Source organism: Trichoplusia ni, chromosome 15, assembly GCF_003590095.1.
Source record: "Trichoplusia ni isolate ovarian cell line Hi5 chromosome 15, tn1, whole genome shotgun sequence".
NCBI classification, from domain to species: domain Eukaryota; kingdom Metazoa; phylum Arthropoda; class Insecta; order Lepidoptera; family Noctuidae; genus Trichoplusia; species Trichoplusia ni.
Window position 1 is genome coordinate 6,635,626 of NC_039492.1, and position 14,618 is coordinate 6,650,243.

Here is a 14,618-nt window from a genome sequence, read left to right on the forward strand (position 1 = left end):
ACACAGAGTTTGCAAGTTGTTGCAGCTGCACAAACATATCTCTTTTTTACGTGACACGAACAAAATATAGCCATCAATGCGGAGCTCTCGACGTTAATAGCTCGTTTTGTGCGGCCAAATAGCTTCAAGCTTTGAATACGTCACGTTTGCCAATGTTCCCTATCTTTTGTAGAACTAGCAAATCTATGGACTCATTTATACGACTATTAATACTAAATTATTCTCGTGTAACGTAAATTCTTTGTTAAATTTTGTGTACTTCTTATCTTCAATGTAATCGTCACAAGCGGGAAAACAGTTAAAAATAAAAGTCTATTGAATGTGTGCCAATGCCAAGTAGGTTGAACGAATATAGATAATCATTTGGAAATACATAATTTAGACATGATTAACTATAGACCTGTAGCTATTTTTGTAAAAGGAATAAAAACACGGTTTCTTTGATACTGTATGTAAATTTAATTAATTAGTTCTCTTGTACGGAACAGGTATCAATTACCTGAGCCGTGTGTATACATTCTAATGTATGTGAGGATATCAAGCCCAGGGTCGTGGTATGATAAATGGTCTCGAACTCATTCATTATGAAACGCCGTAGCATTTCAGTCACACCGTGTAATTGAGCCCCGTTCTAACTCACTGTCTAGTGATAGTCCAGTAGATGCAAAACATTTAATTATTTTCATGTAATTTGTACTCAATTTTAACTTTATTGGAAAAAAAATAGATTATTAATATGTAAAAAAAATACCTTTGAAATACCATATTTGAAGGAATTACAGAAACTGAACGTGTTACAGCTTGAAAAGGCAACACTTAAATTTTAATTAGTTTTGAGACGAAAACCCATAAATGAAATAAGTGCATTTTTTGTTACTGCACTGTTGTATTTACATAGGTAAATTACTGATAATTGTTATTACCCGGTTGTAAAAATTAATACAAAACCGCAAAAAGAATCTTAAGTACCACACATATAACTGTTTTATTGTCAAATCAAAGCTATTTCAACCACAACCCGACATTTCCCATTCAACGTTGCCCTAGTCTGTTAGCTTAAAACTATCTCCTTCATACATCATACAAAGCTTTCTTAAAGGAATGTGAATAACCTTACATGTTTATAAAACCTAAGATCTCAGTGTAAACAAAATGAATGTCGAAGAATAATATTTTTACAAAAAACGTGCTCTCGGACAATGAAATAAACCTTCGTTGTATTAATAAACATTGTAAGGAATCTAGCGATCGAGAAAGATTTGAATAAAAATATATTTATTGTTGAGTTATGAAAACATGATGAAGCATGACACGGGGCTAGCGTCGACGTCGGACGAACGTCCGGCGCACACGTCCCATGTTGAATAATTCTTACTGGCTTATTTTCAAACTGCATCGATTGTGTGCCCGCATACTTGTAGCATCGACATATTTCGACGTCCAGTGATTAATGTATTTTCTATTATGGCAATTGTACGCAGTGCGCATGCGACGAATAGTATTATTAGAGGGAAGCTAAACGAGATCACACGGGTTCGTCGGTTAGTTTCAGTCTCACCTAGTTAAGTGTCCGCTGTGCTTTCAATAAAAACTATGTGTGCTCCGCGCTGAAGTGCCTGCGTCCGATACATGTGCTTTAATTAACGAACATTAAGTGAATGTTATACGTTCTTAAATTGTGTACAGGGTCAAGCGAAAATGACCGCCAATAACTGTGATGTTGGTATGTTATTAATTTGCTTTTTTTATTAATTTATTAGCTGCTTTCTTTTTTCCATTTATATTTTCTTTTATTTTTCCTAACAGAAAATAAGGGGGCATCGGATCAAAAATACTATTCATTGCATTCAAATTTATTTCTGAATAAATTAAACAAGGAAATCATATTATTTTGTATCTTGATTAATTTTGACACTCGTTATCCTGAAAGTTAATAAACCTGATCATAATTTCATTGAGTAGCCCTAAATTATTTTCTTTTCGTCATAAATTTTCATTAAAAAAATAGTGTCATCGCAATTAATGAAATAATTTAAAAATGAAAATAATTTGATCTTTAAAATGAAGTACCTATTAAATTGAGACACGCAAGACATTTAATTCTTAAATACAGACACACGCAATAACATAAATACATCTAATTCAAGCCACTTGAGATAGTTACGTTTTAATAGATAACGACAATTAGCACATACCATTTAATATTCATTTCTATGAGTTATAGCGAATCATTAATCTTCTTAACAGTTTTATCCTAATTTGATACTAATCATAACGATATATTCAAAAACAATTGAGAAAAAAATTGCAAGTCACGTTTAAACAATAGGACATGTGACTGACATAGCTATCGAAATAGTAAATAGTTTTTTCTATAGGTAAACGATAAATTGTATTTCGTGCCATTAAATGACGTTTTGCTGCCTTATCGTGAAAACAGTAACCCTTTCCCAGTTGTACTATTAAACGACTTGATAAGCATATAGAAAAATGAAATATAACATGGAAATGTTAATATAATTTTAAGAGGGCGGGAAAGTACTTGTCACATGCATTTATCTTCAATGGTTTGCTTTATGTTTCAACCGGTAGACGCTCGTCAGAATGCAATACTGTTTCAATGGGTTTGCGATCTAGTTGGTACCGTGGAGCTAGGTACTGGCGCTAATTGATGCAGTGACACGGGTCAAGGTTGTTCGAATAATCTGGCTGACACTGACATTCGATAATAATAAAGAACGAATGAAAAAAATCAATTTTTGGAGCACATAATCCTGCAGGTTGTATTGATCGTGGTCGCAAGCACACTACTAAACATGCAAGGCGACAGTTAAAAGTTTGTAACATTTGTTATCTCAAAATCGAAGGCAAGAAGTCTTCAGCTTATCTTTTTAATATTCAATACATCTTTCAGCACAAATATGGCTTTAATTTTATGGGAAATACAAAAGTTGTTGTTAGATCCAAAAGATATGATCATTCTGTTGGTTGTTTTGTCCCGCCTAGCGCCTCCGAGGCTGGTGTTGTGCCAACTTCGTTCAGATCCTGCAGAATGCTATTCACACTGTGACTATTGTTGAAATACTTTGTCACGCTTTACAATTGGTTACAAGACGTAATACGCTCTGATTGAAATCTCTTGCCTTATTCGCACGAGCTGGTGTGTAAACCGTTTTTGAAGGTCCTGTTAACTTTCCATCCAAAAAAAGTTGTCATTCGCTGTAAGTATTGTTGGAAGAAACAAAAGGCTATCTTCATTTAAAGATCAGGAAAGTGTGAAAAATCATATTCATCGTATTCATAGAGTTAACAAAAAATCAAGAGAAAATTGGATTATTATTTCCTCGTATCGAGCATTCACTAAATGAGCCAATTCGGATTTTTACATAATCTGAGTTTTATGGGCAAAACTGCGATTATGTAAAAATCTAATAACATTTCCCGAGAATTGAACCTAAGATTACGTCTACCGATAATACCAGCTAGTAACTATGTTAATTTTATTATCACGCTATTGGTCTAAGAAGTCTTTTAACTTGTTTAAGATTATAATAGATCTTAGATGTATTATTCATTAATCTTCCTGAGTGTCTCCATAACATAAACATCTTGACTTATTACAACTGACATAGTGATATAATATACACTCTTTATAGACATTAAACATGTATAAAAACATTGGCACGTGTATAATAACAGTTCTAGACCATCAATCTAATAGTTTCATTGTCATAATGATTATGAGTCCGGACATTTTATTTTTCGTTGTGATCGTAAACCTAATTCCATTCGCAAGCTGAACTAGATCGCACTACTGGGCAAAAAGCCTCCCCACTTTCTTAAGTAAGAGTTTAATAAACATAAATTCCGATACATATCTGTGTTATGCGGCCTTAACATTAATTTGAAACTTTTCTCGTCGGCACCTCGACAAAGTTATTAATATAATTTACAATGCTTTTAACTGGTCATAACATTTGTCCCGTATAACGACTTTTGTTCGAGTTTTTGAATACGAGGAAACAAAATTCATTAGGGAATGTCGTTTGTGATATGTCTGTGATTCGTCAATTGTGTTTAAAAAAATGTTTCGAAATACTTTCCGTGTTTTTTGAAAGTACAGCTTTTTCACATTGCTACTAAATTATATGATGATTATATGATATAATATACGTGTTGACGTCCCAATGCAGAACAAAGACCGCTAGCGATATATAGATATGGGTGTGCTAGTTTCAGCCTAGTATATAATTTTCCTAATAAAACCGCCTTTTTAGAGTCAATTCAAAAAAGTATTTTATTTATCTTAATCGAGAGCAATTATTAAGTATTCATTTTATTCCCTATGGCTCGTTTGTCAGTCGATATTCTTGAACTGCTGTGTTGTTTGTATATTGCTGAGTGTGAAAATTGATAGTTTTGTTCCATAAACATTGCTGACACTGTTACGTGGAGTGCAATGTTAGAAAATAAATAGTGTATCAAGTTAATATTATAGCTGTGCTGAATGTTTTTGTTTTAAAGAAAATATATAAAGAATAAAGTGTGATCACAGTTTTGTAGAATAATTAAGTGCAGTTAAAAAGTAAAAAATCTCCCAAAAATACCCTGTGACAGAGACACACATATGGGTCAAACTTGTAACACCACTGTTTTTGCATCGTGTTTAACAAGGAAGCATGTTTAGTGTTTTAAAAAAAAGTTCAAACAAATTGAGTTATTTTCCTGGAATCATAAAAACAGTAAATTAATCTAATAATCCTAAGATCAGCTCGAATCAGTTTATGTTTTTATAGTTCCTAATAATAGCCATTAAATATATAATTACGTACACTCATTTTTAATGTGAAGAAAATTAATCTCTGATATTATCAGTGCCAACCAGTCTGAGGAAACCCATAATAAAAAATATTAACCAGTTTTTAACACTATAATCAACCATATAATTGTCGGTGAACTCTAAAACATATTTTACAGTCAACATGATGTCAAAGAATAAAAAATGTTCAGAAAATTCTTAGAATTATTTATTTTAATTACAGTACTATTTAAAACGAAGGTCATTGGTTATCACAACCAATTGTATATTTGAATGATCAGACGCAATAGGCATACTCGAGCTTTTGGCAGCGTTCACACCAAATGAAAAATCGGCCACGATTGTGATTTTTCATCAACAACGCATATGATAATTTTGGTTAAGTGCGAACGAAAAAGTACGAAAGTGATTATAACGGCGCCATGCTGTTTTACGTTGTCTGACTATACATACGTGTGGTCTGAACGCGGCCTTATTGATCAGAAACTGGCGTGTGTTCAATGATAATCAAATGAAAAAAACTTCTTCTTGAATGTTTCGTATATTTTTGTTTTTAAAACGTGAAAGTGATATATAGTAGCTGTTTTTAATTATAAGATGATTTTAGATCCCATACTTATAATTTTTTTATGTCAGACAGTTTGGAATTCCATAGTCAATGATTTGATTTTAAATTCTAAATTCCTTTTAAGAGAGATATGAGATCTATATCATGCAGGGGCAGGTTCGATCTAAATTTGACTTTTTCAAAGTTAAGTGTACTTTCCTTGTTTTTCCTAAACATCACTGACTCACTGTGAAAAAAAAAATCGTGAGGAAACCTGGATTCCAAATATTGAAATCTGAAATCGCCAACCCGCAGTGTGCTAGCGTGGTGACCAATGCTCAAACCTTCCCTATACAGAAAGACTCCAGTGCCCAGCAGTGAAATGTATCCAGGATGGCCTTATAATATAAGGTCTATTATGAAAATAGCTTGTTTTTCCACCTATGTATGTTTGACCTATACAGGAGATATAAGTTTTAAAAGGATACCTCAAATATTTATGTTAATTGGCCTTTGACTATTAAAATGATGACAATGCTCTGGATAGCTGTTATGATTCGTCTAAGGCATGTTTATATTCTTCACAAAGGATCGATATTAAAATATCCGTGTATTACGTCACTAAGGGAACAATGCACTAAATATCCTAAGTAGGTTTGTAGTCTTGTTTGTAATCTGTTCCGTTTATTATTTTTCATGACAAATATCATGCACTTATTTAGCGTAGCGTATAAAAAATACAATTATTATAAAAACAAAGATATTCAATCTAATTAAATTGATGTAATAATTCTTGTTGAAAATGAAAAGAAAATCTTTCGAAAATTCTTTATAGTTGTAATATTCTTAGGGGTTACTTTGTCTTTCCACATGGTATAATGAGTAGTATCTTTAGCGGGACAAAAACTGTGTTTGTTAAGTCGAAAGACTTTAAGTTGTAAGTGGTGACAATTTAAAGAAAGAAGAATCTAGCTATGAATATTTTCCAAACATTATAGAACAGCTAGCCAAATAGATACTAAATAAAATGAAAGCTACTTGTTTTAATAAAAATATTTCACATTTTCAGATAAAAACGAGAACATCAGAACAACTAATGTGACCACGCTAGACCTAGGATCCGCCAAAACGTGAGTAAGTACTTGTATGTATATAATTTTCCGTTCACTCGCGTCCTTAACATGTAGAAATTGTAGATTTATTGCTGAAATATTTTAGCGCAAGTCATATATTTGTATCGTTTCTTGTTTCAGTACACTCCCCGACAAAAATGAAAAGAAAATATTCTTAGGAAAGCTGTTGCTGACTCTACCCACTGTTTCCGAATTAAGACAATACGTCGGCGTTTTTCTTTGTGGTAAGTAACAATGTTGATATTATCGATCGAACAATAGGATACCTTGAAAACTATTGAATTCCCACGCTGTTGAATGAAGTTTTTAACAATGTTTTGTTTGTAAACAATTCGAGCAACACTTTACTATGTATGTAAACTAGGAGCGGTATTGATAAGGAAATTTATATTTTGCCGATATTGATTCCCATTATCTTTAGTTAGTAGTCTGAAGTCCGTCGTTGTTTCGTCTTATAGGTAAATTCGATGTTAATATTCTGTACTTTAGTTTAACAAAGAGTTTTTTACCATTTTGGACTTGTGCTAGGGCACACAGCAAGCTTGCTTAACTCACTTTATAAATACGAATATTATGAAGGAAAAACACTAACCAATAATTAAAACAATATGTCTGTAACACGGCCCTGGTAATATAATTTCCGTCAACCGTGATCCATGAGTAGGATCTTTGACAAGTGACGTTTAGTTTTAAGTGCCATAGTTTACAATGCGGACCAGAGCTCTCGGTAAAGGTGAGTCCAGATTACTGCGGCTGAGTGGGCAGCACTCATCTGTGGCGTAATGACGTCACGCTGCGGTCACCAGCCCCTCTGACCACTGATGACTCTCTGTGATATATTTCGAGAACAAAGACTCTAATTCTTGTAGCTATGTAATAGGGTTGTTGGTTTTGGGTTGTCGGTAATTTTATTTCGTAAAATATCAAAATTAGGACTCTACTTTTTTCTTTTTAACTTTAATATTTGCATTTTTGAGTGGCCTAAAACGTAAATTGAAAAAAAATAAGTAGAATTTACCTATTTTGATTTGAGTACCGAATAATCGTTTCGTCAATAACGAAAACTTACATTTATATTTAAACTATCTCTTAAAAACTAAATAATGTATAATTTCGCACATTTCAAAAGTATATTTTTTAATTATAATTACCAAGCGGCAATAGGTGAACATACTTACAGCCTATCACAATACATATCGTTCTAATAAAGCATAACTAAACGGAGTAAGCTTGTCAACCAATAACCAAAGTAAAGTGTTGTCACCAAGTCTCTCGAGCAAGATAAACTCAATCCGAGCAAAGTTAGCCGATGCCCACGTCCGAACGTCAGGTTAACTACCCTAATAGCAGGGTAGCACATGCAACAACCTCATTATGCAACGTTAGAGCAGCCACATCACATTACCTCCTGTAAACGTTGGAAACATATGCATATTCGGGCCAAATTATACCTCTGTAATAGCCAGGCTGTTTGCTTTACATCACTCTCAACATATTCGTAACTGAAACGTTTTGGTTGAGGTCTATTCTATCTCTGTGTATGGAGATCATGTTACATGTAATAAAAATATTAAGGTTTTTGACGTCTGTATTAGGTACTAATTGGTAGACAAAGACATACTTCGGATGCAAAAAATGTGTAAAATTAATGGAATATCTTAAATAAAATTTCCTAGTACAAACAGTAAATAGAAAGATATAAAAAGAAAAAATAAGATCTCGTACAAGCGTAGATATATCGTATAATAAGACCGTTGTATTAATTTATTTTGTTTAAAATTATTTATTTTAAACAAAATAAACTAATTTTTAGAGCAGGTTATTTTTGTCCGAATACACTGGAAATTGACAGCTCTTCAGCATTAGTGTGGTATTCAGCATTCATGAGATACCTCAATGGGAATTCTTTTGAATTCAGTAAAAACAAATTACGATGCCAGAATATGACTTTGAATGACCACGAAAGGAGACAAAGAAAGGTTGTTAACTTCATTCTAAATATAACCAATGTTCTGCAATTTACATGAAACTGACGTTATTAAAACATCATTGTTCTTTTGGAACAAATAATTATGCAAAATACGCTAAATATAGTTTACATTCATAACTGTTAAGAAATTATCTACTAAGTAACAAGACAAGAAAAGGTTTTTTTTTTAAATAACGGTAAATTGTTTTAAGGCTATTTTTCCCTTTGTGTATGGAACTCTATTTTTGTTTCGTAGACTCTTACTAAGGCTCGCGTTCTATACGTCTATCTGCTAAAAGGTGCTATCACTTAAGCAGTGTTTAAGCAACGGTTCATACACTTTGACATTTGATAAATATAGTATTTTGTTTTTCTTATTCAAATTTCTATAGAACCCTCAATGTCACAGGTCTGAGTTGAACTCGACCTTCTTTTTTTGCTCACAATTGGATACTAGTCACAAGTCAGGTGTCTGAGACCAAAATAAACTGATCATGTAATGCAATGAATGTGCACACGTATGTAGTACTCAAATAAAAAGAGTTATTCTTCATAGCACGTGATAACAATAAGGCTTTCTGTTCCTCTAATTTAAACAATTGTAAGTAATTACATTAGTGTGTCACATGTCATCCGATGACTGTATTACTTAGAGAAGTGCTAACAGAGCACGAGGTGTGTACTTTACATATAAGTAATAGTTTATGGAAGGAAAATCTTTGTTTAGCTTTTCTCGACTTGTAAATTGAGTGTGAATTTTATTATTCTTTCACTTTCTCACATTATCACACTTCCGGGATTATTTTCGGATGCGGTTTCAAGAAATGACTCTTTGAGCGAAAGGGAGTGTCAGACTTTTACTGACTTATCCATGTTCCTTCCTTTGCTCTTTGCGGACCGGGGCCCAGATAACCCTTTAGGATCATCCCGGTAGTCCGACAAGGAACAGCCCTAATGGTCCTAACAGCCCACAGAGCTTGCTGCCACTGAACTTGTCTTTGACGCGCGCGTGAGAATACTTCCAAGCCTGAGTCTGTCTCATTCACTTTTAACTAAAATTAAAGGATATTTTACTCCCTACTGTGATTATTAATGACATGCTCATAGGGGTTAATACTATTTTACATATACTAGGTTAGCCTTTTCTCTACGGGCCTGCCTTTAAATACCAGCATTTTACATAATGCGACGACCATCTTACCTTCGTAAGCCAATTTCAGGAGGCTTAGGTTACCGATATGCTTAGCAGACAGGTTAAAGTTTCAGGAATTGTTAGGCTTTATAATCGTGTCTTTCAAATGCCTTTCAGCACCCGGCAATAGTAGATCTTTATAATATTAATAAAATTATCAATTTTCGGTTTATCCGCTATCAGTAGTTAGCAGCAGCATACGGAAACAATTAGACTCAGAACTTGCACACGTTGGTGATCACACAAACGATGTCCCAAGAGGGATTCGAACCAGCGACTTGTCGCGCTAAACGCCAAAGTGGGTTTCCCAACACTAAGGATAACCATGCCACCAATTGGATTTTCAAAAGTTCTCTTTCCCGAACACAAAGTTGAATTCATATTTAATGAGTGTAGTTTTGAAATATCCAAAAACCTTTATAAATGTTTCGGTTAACTAACTTTATATGTAGCGTAGCAGGCATTCGTGATACGTTAGTTTTACTGTACCGACAGCCCGATTCGATAGCCAAAGTTTATTCTGTAAAATATGCACTTTTATGTACCGCCCAAAATTTTTGAGCTACAATATTTTTTGGGCAATTTGTAAGCGCTTTTACTAAATGCCAATTACTTGATATCGAAGCGTTTAATAAAGTCTTCTGATATTTTATTAATACTGTTAAGTAAAATGTAAAATATTAATTTCGTATAAAATTGTTAACGATAAATTTTACTCTCAGCTACTTGGTAAACCCATAGCATAATTAGGTAACATTTTATCTCGTTAACAGACTTTAAAAGGTAGATAAAAACACATATAATTATTGTATTACAAATAAATAGGAGTTTATTTATATATTACACTATATAATTATATTTTCCCACAACAAAACCAAACTAGCCTTTAGATGTACCACTTCTTCCATATAGGGAAGGTTTGAGATTGAACACCACTCTAGTTGCGGATTAGAGATTTCAGATTCTAATATTTGAGAATCGAGCTTTCTTCACCATGTTCTCACTTTACTTTTTGTCAGTGGTCTGATCTCAAAATTGTTAAGAAAGTAGGTAAATAAAAATATATAAAATCCAAAACGTTTACTATGGCCCCGGTACACGAAGGCAAAGGAAGGACATTATTGTACATTACTAGGTAAAATTAATAAAAAAATACTTGTTACCTATTAATGAAAAATTTAGATAAATTATATCCATATTATATGACTAAGAATATTGTTCATAAGAGACCAGAATGATTAACTTCACATCGGCCCGATTCCACACAACTGAATTTTGGTTAGTCCTTTGTCTGGCCAGGCGAGGACGTTAAACATAATGGCCAATTTTGGTATTAAATAAAGTGATAAATCTAGAATTCTCTTGGCAAATACTAGGGTATAGATAGGCACGCGATTCATCATAATGCGTAAGACTTGTGTGTTTAATGTTTATCTTCGTTTTACTTTTTCCCTTTTCGTTTCAAACTGCCCAAAATGGTTTCATAATTTACAAAGGTAATAATTAACATATATAAAGTGAAATGTCCGTCGTCATTGCCAGGGCTAGTTGATAAATTGCATTTCTCTGAACGCTAACGCTATTGAATCTCTCCAACGCATTGAACTGACAAGTCAAAGTCAAGTCACTTATCGAGGAGGAATGTCATTCCGATACATTTAAAGTTTTCTATGCGTTTTCTATTTAAATGTGATGTATCTTGTCTTAATCCTCTGGACTTATTTGTGATTCGTCTTCATATTCGTGGTTTTGTGTGAACGTGCACGTATTTTATTTTGTTTGACGTAGTAGTCTCTAGAGTCATGTTCATCAATCTTTGTTTTAAGACAAATACAACTCATACAATGTTAATTACTTAATCATCGTGTCTTAAGAGTTATGTAATTCTACGACTCAAACGTAACTACACATATTTCCGTTATATACATAAATAAAAACGAAACTAGATTTCCAAACCAAACCTTAAAACCGAAGTATCTTAATGAAAACTGCACTTGATTTTGCAATTCTAGGCACAGTAAGAGTCTTTCTAATTTATTTGCCATTCAGATAATACAGATTAACTTTACAATAGCTAAATCCGTTCAAGGCCCTATATACCTGGATTCCCAGTGATTTCTCATAGCTTCTTTAGTTTCAAAGCTGGAGCTCGATGGCAGTAAATCGTGTTCATTCAATTTCGGTAATGTACGATCAACCGGACAAGTCTGAACCGAACGTTTCTACGCTCACTACACTCGTACAGAATCATTTAAACTTACCAAGGATTTTCAGTTTTAAATCTAGAATTCAAATGGTAGATTTAGATATTCTACAAATCCAATTTGAAAGCAGAGACTTACTATTTTGAGCTGAAATTATATGAAAAATAAATGAAATCGCTAGCAAATGAATTATTTGCTTCTTTGTATAATACACAAATTTATTCTTCTAAATGTATTTTCCTGAATAACACTAATGTGGTGGATATTTCAAAGGATTCATTAAAATATTATTGTAACAGAAACTGTTTGAAAATTTAAATTATTTTCTAAACTAGAAACTCATTACTCGCTTGCAACTAGACGTTACTACGACTAAACTAACCACTGTTCGCTCATAGCTTTCTAATCGACATACATTCTAGGTTTACGTACTTACCTAGCAACATTTATTCATATAATATACCAAGAAACGTGTCGTAAAAGAGGTGGCTATTTTTTTAGCAGTTGATTAAATCATTCAAATAAATAAAGCAATGAAAATAAAATTTGTGCGAAGGATTTTGCCGAACTATAAGTTAACCTTTTCAGAACTGATTAGTGACACAGTTTTAGATTTTACTTTACCATCCCTCAATACCTTACCGTACGAACGGATGTGTATTGACCGGTTTGTGTCAATCTTTATCTACATTCCGCTGGAAAAGTAAAAAGGTATTTTCCCTTACCTCGATACAAAATCATTTTTTATTTTTTATTTAACCCTTTTCCAATTACAAATTATAGGAAAAAAAACAGACCACTAGAAGTACGAATGAAAACTTAATAGCGCTAAGAGTTTGAGAGGCACTGCACATCCAGCCGTGAAATTCAGTCGGAAAATCTTAGAGAATCTATTATGTTTTATAATTATTGTTTGAATAGGCCACTTCTTGTACGACTGAGCAAGGCATTACATTGATCAATAATCGTATAAACTGACTGATATGTAATTAGGCAAATCGTCGACACAAGAATTCCTTTGTGTCGCATACAACTTTGTATCAACAATACATTTGATTGCCACAAATCGATTTGAATGAATGTCGAGCCGATTTCATTTTCAATTGGCGTTCTGAACATATTACGAGTATTGATATTGCGTATGTGACGTGCGTAGGTACTATAGAAGACGTATTGCGTCGAATGCGTTGTCTTGTAGCCCCCAATCGTAAATACAACGTGCTACCAGTCTGTAATCATAACAGCCAGCAGCCATAACATCACATTGTTGATGCTTGCCGCTCTAAACACAACATGTAAACTTTATACCATAACAAGGAATGTTATCTCATTTATTACGGCCTGCTTATAGATATTTAACAACATTAATCTTAGCAGTCAAAACGATGAAATGGCACGATGAATTGACAGTAACACAGTAAAATTGTTGGCGGGAAACAACAATAGACTGGTAACAGGGTGAATGGCTTTTGCCCTGCATTGCAGCAATAGGAAATAACAACTCTCAAGAAGGCTTACAATTCATGTTGACAAATTAATAATTCAGTCGCACACATTTTCGAGGAAATTTGTGGAAATTCGTTACGAGTTTTAATGATCGGGAGAATTTCAAGAATTTACACGTATAACTACTGAAACAAAAAGAGCGAGATTTTACTTTGTGTTATTTTCACTTGCAGCTTTATTTATTGTTTAAAACAGTTTACTGCTCACAGAGGACCGTCGCCAGTAATAAGGTTTAACAGTGTTAACGGGTACAAGGGGATTGGGAACCACAAAGCACCTCGCATTCGAATGAGGTTAACCTTTTTTGAAAACTAAGTTGTGGGTGTAAATATACAACTGTAGCGACATAAGGATAGAAATAGAATTCTTCTCAGGTGGCAAAATAGGTATTTGAGTGTTGTACCTATGCGTTTTACTTTCTATAAATTAAAATTACGTGAATTACAGACATTTTCACAATTACATTTGTCACATCGAAAGATGTACTGTAAGTTAATTTACATTTTTAACTAGATTCACTTTTGAATATAGTCTCTATTAAATTGAAAATTGTAATAAAAAATAACTGTTTGCAAAGGAGATTTTGATAGATTATCCGTGTGTATGTATGATTGCAGTAGGTATGCACGTACTAGGATAATATTAATTTCGGTCTTCTGCTTACCTTTAAAAGATTGCAAGCGTAAAAACGGTTTGTAGTTTTATTTGAATAGGGTCTACGAGTTGTAAAACACGGCCATGTCGCCTCAAGTCCTGTCTGCAAAGTAATGGAAAATCTTGAGTACCAGACATTACATACATTACTTTTATTATTTTTCGTCCCTATTTTATGTAACTGTCCTATCGCTGAAATATCCTTTCAGCTGAGGCATAGGCGGGTTATCACCGAAGATATAAAACAGAAACGTGATTTTATTATACAGCGGTAATATGACTGCCTGTTGACATAAAATATGAAACATAATGTGAATCTTGAATGGGTTTCTTTTGCAATAATTACGAGTACATGTAACGATCCTGCGGGGTGGGCGTGGTGAAAACGTAATTGCGGAAAATCCCATATGGAGCTACTCATTCAATTATGTGCAATCGACGAGTTTTTATAATTTTTATAACGAGTTGTAGTTATCTACAGGAATAAAAGTTCAATACGATATCGAAGCGTTGAAATTTCCGTAATGTTTATTTCCAGTACGTTTAACATCACAACCGTTGCAATAAACATGATAGAAAGCTTTCCCAGACAAA

The 14,618-nt window shown here is 33.4% G+C and overlaps 1 protein-coding gene across 1 annotated transcript in view; it reads left to right on the top strand.

The window, feature by feature from the left end:
* The first annotated feature begins 1,289 nt into the window (after positions 1-1,289).
* LOC113501237 (sodium/hydrogen exchanger 9B1-like) overlaps positions 1,290-14,618 on the top strand; it is a 38,454-nt gene continuing 25,125 nt past the window's right edge. The window contains exons 1-3 of the mRNA XM_026882315.1: positions 1,290-1,723; positions 6,436-6,496; positions 6,620-6,723. Coding sequence (XP_026738116.1) covers positions 1,699-1,723; positions 6,436-6,496; positions 6,620-6,723 — 190 coding nt within the window. The 5' untranslated portion in view covers positions 1,290-1,698. The remainder of the gene's footprint in view (positions 1,724-6,435; positions 6,497-6,619; positions 6,724-14,618) is intronic.